Genomic DNA, 12,998 nt, shown 5'->3' on the forward strand with positions numbered 1-12,998 from the left:
TCTTGTTGAAATTTTCAACATCTTCTTAACTGGTTACTTGCCAAACTTTCTTCCACAATTTCTTCCCCCAAAGTTATCCAAACAGTTTAGAATATCCTAAACAACCTGCCTTTATTCCATAGAAATAGTATTTTACATCAATGTATTTGGTTCTTCGTATGAACACACATCTAGGGTGGGCATATTAACTTTCCCTAAGTTATTGGTCATGGAAAATTTTATATAAGCACTCACCGGATTTACGTGCCACACTCGCATTCAGGTTGACTTGATCGGTATGTCTTGATCCACTCAACTTCCACTCACACACCACCAAGTCAATATTGATCAAGCTGATTTAAAAAGAAAATCTTAAAATCTTCCCCACTTTCAAAATCTAGGAATCGCTCAATTTCCTATTAGATTAAATTCTAATTATTGAAGTTTTGCATCGGTGTTTTAATGGTGGATCATGAAACAAAGGGCGAAAGTTTGAATTTTTATTTTCATCCAAACAAAAGACACAATCATCGACAAATATGACACAAACACATCCCATGAATATTCGTTTTAAGATTGTCTAATGAAAGTGTTGTTATTTCTGAAAAACAAAAAAACTTCATGAGGGTAAGTAATCTATCGGAGGTACCCGTCTGACAGGTTGCATTATAAGTCAACAAAAAGGCTACCATTATGTAAGGTAACATATCGGTATAATGTCTAGCCGGTCGGTAGGAATATCGCTGAGGTCATACATTAAGAATCAGTGACATCTTTTCGACCAGTAGATTAAACTATCGATACCTTTTTTGTTGAATGAAAAGCTTTTCAAAATTGTAAACCGACATTTCTCTTTGTTATCTTCGATAGAACATTTACCAAAGACATATCGTAAGAATGTTGGTGGTATCTTTTTGACCATTATCGTATGACATAGGTACTCATCTTAGCAACGAAACTTATTAGACTTGTGAGCAAATATTGCTCTCAAGTATAACAAAATAGTGAGTGAATTTAAAAGTTATCGAGTCCATTTAGCATAAATGATGATGCCTGACGGTGGAACTTCCCTCTCTGGTCCGCCACATCATTGTGAGCAGCAACCCATTCGCGATTGGTTTGGCCGTGAAAAATCAAGAAATAAGAGAGAGAGAGAGAGAGAGAGAGAGAGAGAGAGAGAGAGGTATCTGGAATGGCTAGTTCAGCCATGGAAACAGCAGCAGCAACTGCTCTACGTTCAGTTCTACACAGAGCACAACAAGCTGCCGAGAAAGTCGGCCGACGCTCCGATCAAGTAAAGGTGGTCGCTGTTAGCAAAACCAAACCAGTCTCCGTTATCAACCAAGTATACGAAGCCGGTCACCGTATCTTCGGTGAGAATTACGTTCAAGAAATAGTCGAAAAAGCTCCTCAGGTAGTATTCCCTTCTCTCTTCCTAAACCCTCTCTCTCTCTCTCTCTCTCTCTCTCTCTCTCTCTCTCTCTCTCTCTCTCTCTCTCTCTCTCACTAGGATTAACAATTTGATCTCGAATCGATGATTTTGAATTTATGAGTATTTTTAGTTGATTCTTTAATTATTGATCTCTGAATCAGCTTCCAGACGATATTGAATGGCATTTTATTGGGAATTTACAGAGCAACAAAGTTAAACCACTTTTGGGTATGATTCCATTTCCTACCTTTTTTATTGGGGAATTTGCAAATGATAGATTTTGTGAAAATGAAATTACACCCATGGAGTTTTCGGATTGAGTGAGTAGAAAGTTTAGTTCTAGGGTTACAGTAGGAAATTTATTACTCATAATATGTTTCCCTTATCTTTTTATTCCATGTTTTGTTCTTGAGAAAAAATTTTTGATGATCATTATTTGATTACTATTTTGCAGCTGCTGTCCCAAATCTTTTCATGGTTGAGAGTGTAGATGATGAGAAGGTAAACACAAAATTTCGAAAACCTTCCTATGTTTGTAGAACTATTGATTGCTTGCTTATTTAGAACCTCTAGCAAGTTATGATTCATGTTTTTCTTTGTTCTCCAAGATTTGGATAATGTGATTTTGTTGTCTAATTGTCTTTCAAGTTGATAATGTCTTTGTTAGAGATGATGGGTTATATCTGTTCGAACTCAATACTAGTTACATAGAAGAACGAATCATAGTAGATCGATACGGTAAAACATGAAGAAATATACACTACTAGGTTTAGTGACTGTTTTGTTGTATTAGAAAATTTGGGATAGCTCCAACATCTGTGATAGCCTTTGTGTTTATTATTTGTCAAAGCTTTAGCAATTTCATACGCAAAATACATCCTTAATGGCATCTTTTGTGTTTGGATGGTCGTGTGTATTTCCACTGTGGGTACCAGGATTAGAATCTTATTGTATTAAAAAAAAGACAAAAGGAAGATTGTGACACTTGAAAAATCTTATGGAAATCCTATTACCGAATTAAATTTCATTAGTTGTCCCTGCTTCGTTTTTTTTCCAAAAACCATGGCATTCTTCACCATAAAATGAACCAACTTAAAAGTTTCTTGAACTTTATTCACACATCCAACGACCTAAATACCATCACTTGCTTGCAGTTTACTTAGGTATACTAAATATTAATAGTAAAGCAAAATTATGCATCTAAAAATAGATAGTATTATTGCGTATTGTCTGTTAACCTTGAATCAGTTGTTCAAGTATGTTGTCTTAGCAAGAAAAGTAAATTTTGCGTTATATTCCATAACGTTTTGTTTGATTTTTGGACATCAACACCAATTCAATGACAGCACGTTACAACATCTTGTTTATGCTTCACAGATTGCAAACCGTCTTGATCATGTAATCGGAAGCATTGGAAGAAAGCCTTTGAAGGTTTTGGTACAAGTCAATACGAGCGGAGAAGAATGTGAGTAGATATGCAAAATTCTCTTTTTTAGGTGAAATTCCTTGACATGTTTGTTTAGTTGTGTAGGCTATAAATAGATTACTTTCCTTATTACGTTTTACCTCTTTCGCATATAAATTTGCTTTATCGTCGTACTTTTATAAAATATCACAGTTTCTCATGAAAGCCCAGAATCTTTAATTTTTCGGGTTGAAAAACTTGCTTCTGCTATTTGACTTTCATTGATTAAACGTTGTGACCTGGATGCAGCAAAATCAGGTGTTGAGCCCTCGGGTTGCGTGGAGCTTGTGAAACATGTAAAAGAAGGTTGCCCAAACCTCGAGTTTTCTGGCCTAATGACAATAGGAATGCTAGATTACACGTCAACTCCGGAAAACTTCAAGGTTATCTTTCTAAGCAGTCTCCTTTTAAGTGTTTTTCAATTTTGTTGTAACCTGTGTTCTTATTTCTCTGAGACATTGTCTTATCTGTTGGTCAGACATTATCAAATTGTAGATCTGAGGTCTGTAAGGTGCTTGGAATAACAGAAGAACAATGCGAGTTATCCATGGGCATGTCTGGTGATTTTGAACAAGCAGTAAGGAGTTTCTATTTTCATTCGAAATTTGATGATGCTTAAGAGTATAATCTAAATCAATATGATAAACTAAATCCTTTCCTATTTCCGAAGTGGTGGCCTAGTTCTTAACGCCTCACTCCAGGCAGAGTTCAACCACCACCTCTACAACGTCCACCACCTCAAACTTCGACCAAACTATCCGCTTCAATCCTCTTCTGTCGTTGGTTATTTATGCTGGATGATACTATAATGACTCCCTAATGGTAGCTTCAGCTGGTCGTTCCCGTCGACCCCATTTTGTTTATCGACAAAAATTTAAAAATAATTATCGTTTCATATCCTGGGCGAAGCAAATGTTGTTTCTTCCAAGATTGTTGCCACAATAACAAATACTCTTAACTACTTGATTTTGGACTCTAATGATTTTATTTAAGTATTAGATTTTAGACATTCACTTGAAGTATATGAAACAGAAAATTATTGAGAAATGGTAGTTAGGGTTCTGTTTCTCAATTATTTGTCGGTGCTAGGTCTGCGAATGCATATTGATTCCATCACTAAGCATTTCAATTTTCGTGTTCTTATTGCAGATCGAAATGGGTAGCACGATCGTACGGATTGGATCGACTATATTTGGACCAAGGGAATATCCAAAGAAACAGGGGAACTAGCAAAGATTAGACTTCATTTGTATCCTCATAAGAATGGATGTGTATTCAACTTATTATTTATGTCTCAAATAAGAAATGGGCGTTTGTACAATTTTTATTTACGAACATGTTCATGGGAATCTTGTATTGAAGAAAATCTTCCTCCACTTCTGTTTTCTCAGTCTGCCTTCTCTAATTTGTAATTGCTTCAACTTTCTTTATCCTAATATCTTGAAATAAGTAGTTGTATCGAATGCATGTATTTTCAACTTAGAAAATATATCTCTATGAAGTGTTGTTTTAATGTTTGAAATTAGTGGAGAAATAAACACATGCAAATACTCAAACTACACAAGTAAATTACACAAATATTGGTCCAGATTACATATTTTAGGTTTATACTGGTGAAGAAATAAACAACACCAATATCTACAGTAGCCTGTGTCCTATGACTCGAAAAATAATTACCTAAAGTCCCACTCCTTGGGGATATTTCTAAATATACAAGAAAAGTTCTTCTTTGGTGAGAAATATATTTCTCTAGAAGTTTTCTTTTCCGTAAATGCAGAAGTTAAATCAAACACACCTTAATGAACTCAAATAACTCAGTGACACAGTACCCGCCTCTTATCGAAATAAGAAATTGAAAACCAGACCTCTCTCTCTCTCTCTATGTGCTCGAATGGCTTCGGGTCTTATACTACCAACTCCTCCCTTTTATCTACCCAGAAATGAACGTTTTCTCTCTTTCAAGTCAAACAACAAAGGAGGAGGAGGAAGAAGAAGAATTGCAATCTCAACTCATAAATGGAAGTGCTCAGCGGCAGAGCAACCGAATCAATACGAACGAACATCAAGGAAGAAAACCCAAACTGATAAAGGGTTCGACCCAGCTGGTTTCCTTACTAAACTTGGTATTTCTCACAGGGCTTTGAGTCAATTCCTTCGAGAAAGGTAGGTACCCAAGTAGTATAAACTTTCACAATTTTCCTTTATAGAGAGAGAAAGACAATGGGTAGAAGAAGCATCTTATCAGTTAAAGACTTCCAACTTTTTCATGTTTTTTTTTTCAGGTATAAAACTATGAAGGATCTTAAAGTTGAAATGTTCACTCGCCATGCTAATCTTCTGGAAATGGCTTCTGGGTTAGTCACTGTATCCCCATTTTCTTACTCTACTCTTTAGTGGCTGTTTGTTTTGACCCATCTGACTCGTCTGGATTGGTCTGACTCATATGGACCAAAAATCAACTCAAATTAGTCATTCAGACGAATCAGTCATTTCAAGTCCGACAAAAACAAACATATTCTAAAATCTGACTCGAGTCAATTCAGACCCCTAGTCATATTTCAGATTGAAGTTATGTTATTCTTCTCCTTTTAGTTTGGAAGTGGTCTTGAAAGTTAGGGTTTATGAAAAACTGGGTAGATTTTGTTGGGTTTAGTTTTGTTGATTATACCCATTCAATGGACTTGTGATTATGTTTGTTTTTTTGCTTCCTCTAAGGTATGAAATTCTGGGTCTACATCGAAATGTACAACATCGTGTGGATTATATGGAGTGGGCTCCAGGTATTTGCCTAATTCTGTTCTTGCGCGAAAAACTGTTTAACATTTGTAATTTTCAGTTCAGTCCTTGTTTTTAGGCTCCGAGTTTCCGCTACTTAAAAGAAACTTGGTTCACTTGAATCATTTTGATATTTCGAGAATTTTCATTTCGTACCCAACTTTACATTTCTTGACCTTAATTGTTTTCTAGTTTAACTTAAGATTGTTGATACAGGTGCACGTTATTGTGCATTGGTTGGTGATTTTAATGGGTGGTCACCGACAGAAAACAGTGCAAGAGAAGGACATTTTGGTCGTGATGATTATGGGTATTGGTTTATTATTGTGGAAGATAAACTAAGAATAGGAGAAAAACCAGATGAATTATATTTTCAGCAGTACAATTATGTGGATGACTACGATAAAGGTGACAGTGGTGTAACAATTGAGGAATTATTTAAGAAAATGAATGATGAATATTGGGAACCTGGTGAGGATCGGTACCTAAAATCTCGTTTTGAAGTGCCAGCCAAGTTGTATGAACAAATGTTTGGTCCTAACGGGCCTCAAACTGAGGAGGAGTTGGGAGAACTACCAGATGCAGAGACAAGATACAGAGAATGGAAAGAAAAGCACAAAGACGACCCGCCCAGTAACTTACCTCCATGTGATGTAATGGACAATGGGAAAGAGTATGATATTTATAATATTGTGGATGATCCTCTATGGCTGGAGAAGTTTCGTGCTAAAGAACCTCCTCTGGCATACTGGTTAGAAATGCGTAAAGGAAGAAAAGCATGGCTGAAGAAATATAAACCTGGTATTCCTCATGGTAGCAAATATAGAGTTTATTTTGACACTCCTAGCGGGCGTTTGGAACGTGTTCCTGCCTGGGCTACTTACGTCTTTCCAGGTGAATTTGTTGGTTTATTTAAGAGTGTTATTCCCGATCTTTGTTCAGTAAGAATAGTCTAATTTAGTTTATCATCTCTTGTGTTTATTTGTTGTAAATCGAGCTGGGATAATATGTTAGACTTGAAAAAGAGACAAGAGTTTTCCATTCTGTCAGCATTTAGTCTAGCAAATTATATCAGTCTTTTCTCAGCGAGCAACTACACCCATATCGATTTGTTTGTTTAGAACCTTCATAATATGTAGCAAATTCCAATGAGATGATTAACCTATTAAAAATAGTTCTTTCCTGCTGGACCTTTAGGCGTACAAAATGGAAAAAATTGTTACCTGTCTTATCATACAGTTATGCTCAACAGGAATTAACTGCCGATTTGCACTGTACTTCAAGCATGAAACGACTTCTTATTATTTTGCATACATTGTTCTTGGTTATGGCTTTTCAGATGTAGATGGAAGGCAATCTTATGCAGTACACTGGGAACCACCTCCTGAAGACGTTTATAAATGGAAAACAACACGCCCAAAGAAGCCAAAGTCTCTTCGTATATATGAATGCCATGTGGGGATAAGTGGATCAGAGCCAAAAGTTACCTCTTTCAAAGAATTCACTGAAAAGGTAGCAGCACCCAAGAATGTACATTGACCTTCGTCTATTTCTGTTCCATGACTTGCATTTTCATGTCTAATATCATCTGTATCGGTTTTGTCTTTTTTGTAGGTCCTTCCACATGTAAAGGAAGCCGGTTACAATGCAATTCAGTTGATTGGGGTTATTGAGCACAAAGATTATTTCACTGTTGGTTACAGAGTGAGTTTATAATTTTATTATCATGTACTTTCTTATGTGGAACATATCCTGTTTTTGCACTCCATTAACTGATGTCTAATTTTGTTTGTCCTCATATGTGAAACATATATCTGTAAGACCCGACAAGTTATAATAGTTGATAACAGAAAAACAATGGAAAAGGAAATTGTATTTTTCTGCAAAGTTTTCTATAAAACTTACTTTTTTGGCTTTTGTATTTGGTTCAACCTTCTAATGCTTACCTATTGAACTATTAAATGCGTACATAGATGATTCTTCTTTTCCCTGTCTCTTCCATCCCCACGATACTGCAAAAAAGGAAAACATCTTGCTGTCTGAAGACCGATTTAGTACTTACTCACTTTTACCAACTCAAATTTTATTCTCATGTTCACGGTTTCACACTCCCTTGGAGGCTACTATGTTTTTATTTGTTTTTCTTAGTTATTGAGTGTACTATGTTCTGTAATATTTGACGCAGGTGACCAATTTGTTTGCTGTTAGCAGCAGATTCGGGACTCCGGATGACTTTAAGCATTTAGTTGATGAAGCACATGGTTGTCCTGTAGACTTGTACTCCCATAGTTATTCTCAACATGAACGTTCATTTAGCATGTAAATTTTGAAAACTGATAAGCTATATCGTGTTATTTCCTTTCCTCTTACAGGTCTAGGGTTGCTTGTCTTCTTAGACATTGTTCATTCATATTCAGCAGCTGACGAGATGGTTGGGTTATCCCTATTTGACGGCTCAAATGATTGTTATTTCCACACTGGTAAGTTGGTGTTATTTCCACACTGACTCAAATAATTAGTTATTGCTTCAAATTGTTCTTTCACCTATTGTAGGAAGCATATATTACAACTTCTCCGTTTTAATATTGACCACCTATTTGGGTGAGTATTGATCTAAAAAATTCTCAGTCTCATTCACCCGATAAAAATAACTTTGGGAAGTTAATTTGTGTCTATCTAAACTAGGGTGCCTGCTTTATGGTGTGGTAGGATAAAATGGAACTTTGAAGCATTTTTCTCATTTCTGAGATGTTGCTTTTACTTTGAAATAACGCTCCAATTGGGCACTTCCCTCATGGTGATGTATTGATTTGTACAGCAACTAAAAAGTTGCATAATACGAAACTTTGCTTACTATAAGCAGTATTTTCTTTCATTTTGCTTGTTCTGAATAGTTAGGAAAATCAGAAGTGCTACCGTGAGGCTGTGAGTCGCAGTTTTCCTCCGATCTTGTTTAACATATCTCATATTTGTTGTACCCTTGTGTCCTTAGGAAAACGAGGGCATCACAAATATTGGGGTACTAGAATGTTCAAGTATGGAGATCTTGATGTCCTACATTATCTCCTGTCAAATTTGAAATGGTATTCAAGAGTCCTATTCCTGCCTTTCATTATAGTGCTTCTTATGTTTTCAATTCTTTTGTTTTGTATGTTTTGGTTGAGAAAGAATTTTCAGATGGAAAAGATCCAGAGTTTTTTCTAATTTAGTGTTTGATTCGTTTTTTTTGAACATGTAAACAGGTGGGTTGAGGAGTATCAAATTGACGGTTACAACTTTCACTCACTTTCATCTATGATGTACACCCACAATGGATTTGCTTCTTTTACTGGTGACATGGACGAGTATGTAATTTATTTGCTCAATCCTACCTATCACCTGAATTTTGAAAGACATAGTTGGTTTTCACCTCTCTTAACGCCTGATGGCTGTCTGATCCGTTTCTGGATGTTTTTGGTTAAAGAGTTCTTAATCCCTTTTTTCCTTATAAAATATACAAATTCCCAATCATGTTTCCAATTTGATTATCTCTACCAAATAATTGTTTATATATGGTTTAATCAGGTATTGTAATCAATATGTTGACAAAGATGCTTTGATATACTTGATTTTGGCAAATGAGCTTCTACACCAGCTTCATCCAAGTATAATCACAATAGCGGAAGATGTAAGTGCTCATACTTCGCCATTTTGTTTTATTTAGTTCAGTAGAATTTTCCTGCAATTCAATCAGGATTTGATGTGAGAATTCAACTCGTGATAGTCCCGAAATAGTATCAATTATCAAAGCGTAGTGGATGCTAATCCCCTAACAAAATTAGCGAGTTCTATTATTTTATTTCTCCGAAACACTCTTTTCGAGACCTCTTAACCAGTTGGCTATAATACTTATGAAGGTAGGATTCGTCGGAAAAAGTTGAATCAATTTGCAGACGGTAATACCTGTTTTTAACTAATGGGGATTTTTTTTTTGCAGGCTACATTTTATCCTGGACTATGTGAACCACTTTCTGAAGGCGGATTGGGGTTCGATTATTGTGTCAATCTACCTGTATCAGAGATGTGGTTATCGTTTCTTGAGAGTGTCCCTGATCATGAATGGAGTATGAATAAGGTTAAGATTATTTATTCATTTCATAGGTTATAAAGTAAAGAGCTCTTCTTGAAGTATTTATCGAGACTTTTAGGCCTTGAGGTTTTCAGCCTTATTGAAGGTTTAATAACGTGTAAAACCGATATATGTCTTCAATATTTATCGGGACACAAAATAATGCAGATTGTGAGCACCCTATTAGGCAACAGAGGAATGGCGGACAAAATGCTCACTTACGCTGAAAACCACAACCAGGTGCTCATTTGTTTGTAACTTGTAATTTTTTTTGCCCCTGATTATGAGTTTATTATGTAAATCATATGTATATCTCTTTCTGTTGTTGGATCAAAAGAAGTGTCTTCTTAGTAACCTAACAATGATTTCTTGACAGTCAATATCGGGAGGCAGATCATTCGCAGAGATATTGTTTGGTGATATCGAAGAGCCTACTTCTGGTTCAGAGAATCCATTGCTTAGAGGATCCTCTTTATATAAAGTATGTCTCAGAAACAATGTAATGCTTTTTGAAACATTAAATCAACCCTTTAACTCATTTGATCACATGTTTGTATTGCTTCGAGTCCAGATGATTAAATTGATTACATTCACGATAAGTGGGCGTGCCTACCTCAACTTCATGGGAAATGAGTTTGGCCATCCGAAGGTAGATTTCTTAATTCTTACTATTTCAAATTCAGGAAAGCATTTTCCAATTTCGATCTAAATTTATTACATCGAATTGTGCCAGAGGGTGGAATTCCCTATGCCGGGCAATGACTTCTCCTTCTCCCTCGCCACCCGTCAATGGGATTTGTTAACGGATAAAGGCGTACATCGTGACCTTTTCTCCTTTGATAAGGTACACGTTTCTTATTCTCATATGACTAACTTTTGTGAAGCCTACTTTGGTTCTTGTTACATGTATGTCTATGCGGTGACCAGATTCGGTTACTGTTTAAGAAAAAGGTTTTCCAATTTCCATGTTAAGACTTACCTATTTTTAGTTTAGAAACATTGGAATCAGTACAGAAGTTCGAGGAATTGAACCTTGACTTGTTTAAAGTAGAGAGAAATATGGAACATGGTACCAAAAGCCATTGTATGGGGTATTTGGAAAGAAAGGAACGACAAAATCTTCGAGGAAGAAAATAGATGTATCAGCGTAGCAGAAGAAGATGTAAAAGGAATTCTGTTCCACTGGCCCAGAAACCTTTTTATGCAAAAACAATTTCGTATAACGAATTTCGTTCATAATTGGGAGGCTTGGATGTCATAATCACTCATAACATGTAACCTTGCCGCTCGGTCATTTGCTTGAGTAGCTTTTCCTATTAATATATTGATTCGAAGTTTCAGAAAAGAACAGAAAGAATTTATGACCTGGCTACATGTTAGAACCCTTAAAAAACGACTTTCAATGTCTAAAATTGTTTGGACTTCCTTCTTTCCTTTTTTCCGTAGGATATGATGAAGCTGGATGAAAATGAGAAAATACTTTCAAGGGGTTCACCCAATGTCCACCATGTAAATAATACTACTATGGTATGTCGATAACTCTTCTTTGGTTCCTTTACTTCTCCACAGAAATAATGAAACTGGCAATTTCGTTCTAACTTATCACTTATACAACTTGTTTCGGACTTCCGATATATTAGACTTAAAATTCATTGGTTGTTGATTTCAGCATTTTTTTTACGCAGGTAATATCATACGTTAGAGGTCCATTTCTCTTGATTTTCAATTTCCACCCAGAAAACTCTTATGAGAAGTACAGTGTTGGGGTAGATGAAGCTGGAGAATATCAGGTAACTGAGACATACCCTGCATTTTTCCGTCTGAAGATAGTAAACCAACTTCCTTATCATTGGAAAAGCTGCATTTTCCCATCTGTCGACAAATTGATAACGTAAATCCATTGACACAGGTAATACTTAATACTGATGAAACCAAATATGGTGGACAAGGATATCTCAAAGCTGATGAATATCTCCAAAGAACCAGTAATAAAAGGTATTCCTCGCAACCCTTGTTGATTTGTCTTTCTCCAAAATTCATTTCTTCTTGTACATCTTTTCGTATTGTTTCTTTCCTTAGATTCTTCTCATTGTTATGGTACAGGATCGATGGCCTTCGAAATTGCTTAGAGGTGATGCTACCTAGTAGGAGTGCTCAGGTGTGTGAATTTATTAGTTGTGAATCTTTGTTGTTTCTCGGAAACTCTCATTGTTTCACAATAGTTGCTCTATATTTTCGACGAAAATATATCTAATCATCTGAGGTCGAAACTCTCTTGCCAGTCTGGATGTTGCACTTGTCTAACCTAACTGGTCTTTAACATAATACATTTCTTAGCTCGAACGTGTTAAACGATCGGCCCTATCTATGTACTCGAGATTAGACTCCAAACGAGATCGTAAAGAAATCTCTTTTTTACATTCCCCACTAATGCATATCAACTACAAGTACATATGTGTAACACTAATCGACGAATTAAAACTAGATAAACATGTCTAATTTGATATTTACACAATTGCAGGTCTACAAGTTAACTCGAATTCTACGAGTATAAACCATTTTCTGGAGCAAACTACCCGAATTGAAGATGAACCTGGAAGAAGGTAACTGAGTTGTCTACCCATTTTGTTAGTTCACGGGGTCTGTACGATTCTTTTGTAGATCGGTATGAAACTGTTCCCAAAGAACAAACCGAGTCCACACTAGTGACGGCATTTCATCACGAAGAGTCCAAGGATGAACAACTTCAGCAGCGGAATTTCAGGGATCTTTCTCTTATATGCGAAGTGTGAAAGAAAGCTCTTTAATCCCTACAAACTGGTTAAGTAAAACGGGTTTCAGATGTTGGTAAGAAGCTGGCTTGGAAATTTTGCAGAGAAGGTTGTATCTAACATCTTTTACAGTTATTGTTGCAGAGGTAACAGTGTGTATATGATATGCTTTATATATTAATTAAAATAAAATACATAGTGTTACATAATTCTTTTTTTTAAGCTTCTGCCGACGAGTCCATATGAAGTCTTTGGATAGGAGTTTTTGTCGTTAATCAGGTCGACCCAGAGCCATATTCATGTTGTGGAAAGGATCAAGGTGCGTGAATTTAGAAATTACAAAATTTATCAGTTTTGGGACGTTGCATTCGACGAAGTATTAACCTGTTATTCAACCCAAAAATGTTGAATACAAGAAGGCCTAGGGGTGGGAATCGGGCGGGTATGGGCACCCGCGGGTAATTCTGA

General features: G+C 36.1%; 2 protein-coding genes across 3 annotated transcripts; both read left to right on the top strand.

Moving 5' to 3' along the window:
• The first annotated feature begins 703 nt into the window (after positions 1-703).
• Positions 704-4,336, top strand: LOC147552277 (uncharacterized). 2 transcript variants are annotated; one of them, XM_086667621.1, is made up of 8 exons: positions 704-949; positions 1,001-1,393; positions 1,573-1,639; positions 1,866-1,912; positions 2,789-2,876; positions 3,126-3,259; positions 3,355-3,453; positions 4,026-4,336. In XM_086667621.1, exons 2-8 carry the CDS (start codon positions 1,172-1,174, stop codon positions 4,104-4,106), a joined length of 738 nt encoding a protein of 245 aa, XP_086523747.1. In that variant the 5' UTR covers positions 704-949; positions 1,001-1,171; the 3' UTR covers positions 4,107-4,336. The 2 variants fall into 2 exon arrangements, with proteins under 2 accessions (XP_086523747.1, XP_086523746.1); XM_086667620.1 differs by having other exon boundaries at positions 941-1,393.
• A 211-nt stretch (positions 4,337-4,547) lies between these two features.
• EMB2729 (Alpha amylase family protein) lies at positions 4,548-12,729 on the top strand. The gene is made up of 21 exons (XM_086669248.1): positions 4,548-5,039; positions 5,159-5,230; positions 5,592-5,656; positions 5,868-6,545; positions 6,991-7,163; positions 7,266-7,355; positions 7,837-7,912; positions 8,024-8,131; positions 8,644-8,734; positions 8,894-8,995; positions 9,216-9,318; positions 9,628-9,765; positions 9,928-9,999; positions 10,136-10,240; positions 10,331-10,408; positions 10,493-10,603; positions 11,206-11,286; positions 11,445-11,549; positions 11,669-11,754; positions 11,863-11,917; positions 12,281-12,729. Exons 1-21 carry the CDS (start codon positions 4,768-4,770, stop codon positions 12,311-12,313), a joined length of 2,694 nt encoding a protein of 897 aa, XP_086525374.1. The 5' UTR covers positions 4,548-4,767; the 3' UTR covers positions 12,314-12,729.
• The last annotated feature ends 269 nt before the right edge of the window (positions 12,730-12,998 follow it).

The sequence above is a fragment of the Eschscholzia californica genome, unplaced genomic scaffold, assembly GCF_041429995.1.
Source record: "Eschscholzia californica isolate CP2 unplaced genomic scaffold, dmEscCali1.0.p SCAF_3, whole genome shotgun sequence".
Classification (NCBI taxonomy): Eukaryota; Viridiplantae; Streptophyta; class Magnoliopsida; order Ranunculales; family Papaveraceae; genus Eschscholzia; species Eschscholzia californica.

Excerpts from the sequence above, each read along its gene's own strand:
- LOC147552277 (XM_086667621.1), top strand. The coding sequence starts at position 1,172 with ATGGCTAGTTCAGCCATGGAAACAGCAGCAGCAACTGCTCTACGTTCA. Across the intron at positions 1,394-1,572 it reads TAGTCGAAAAAGCTCCTCAG|CTTCCAGACGATATTGAATG; the intron begins GTAGTATTCCCT and ends TCTCTGAATCAG. Across the intron at positions 3,454-4,025 it reads CTGGTGATTTTGAACAAGCA|ATCGAAATGGGTAGCACGAT; the intron begins GTAAGGAGTTTC and ends TTCTTATTGCAG.
- EMB2729 (XM_086669248.1), top strand. The coding sequence starts at position 4,768 with ATGGCTTCGGGTCTTATACTACCAACTCCTCCCTTTTATCTACCCAGA. Across the intron at positions 5,231-5,591 it reads CTTCTGGAAATGGCTTCTGG|GTATGAAATTCTGGGTCTAC; the intron begins GTTAGTCACTGT and ends GCTTCCTCTAAG. Across the intron at positions 6,546-6,990 it reads GGCTACTTACGTCTTTCCAG|ATGTAGATGGAAGGCAATCT; the intron begins GTGAATTTGTTG and ends ATGGCTTTTCAG.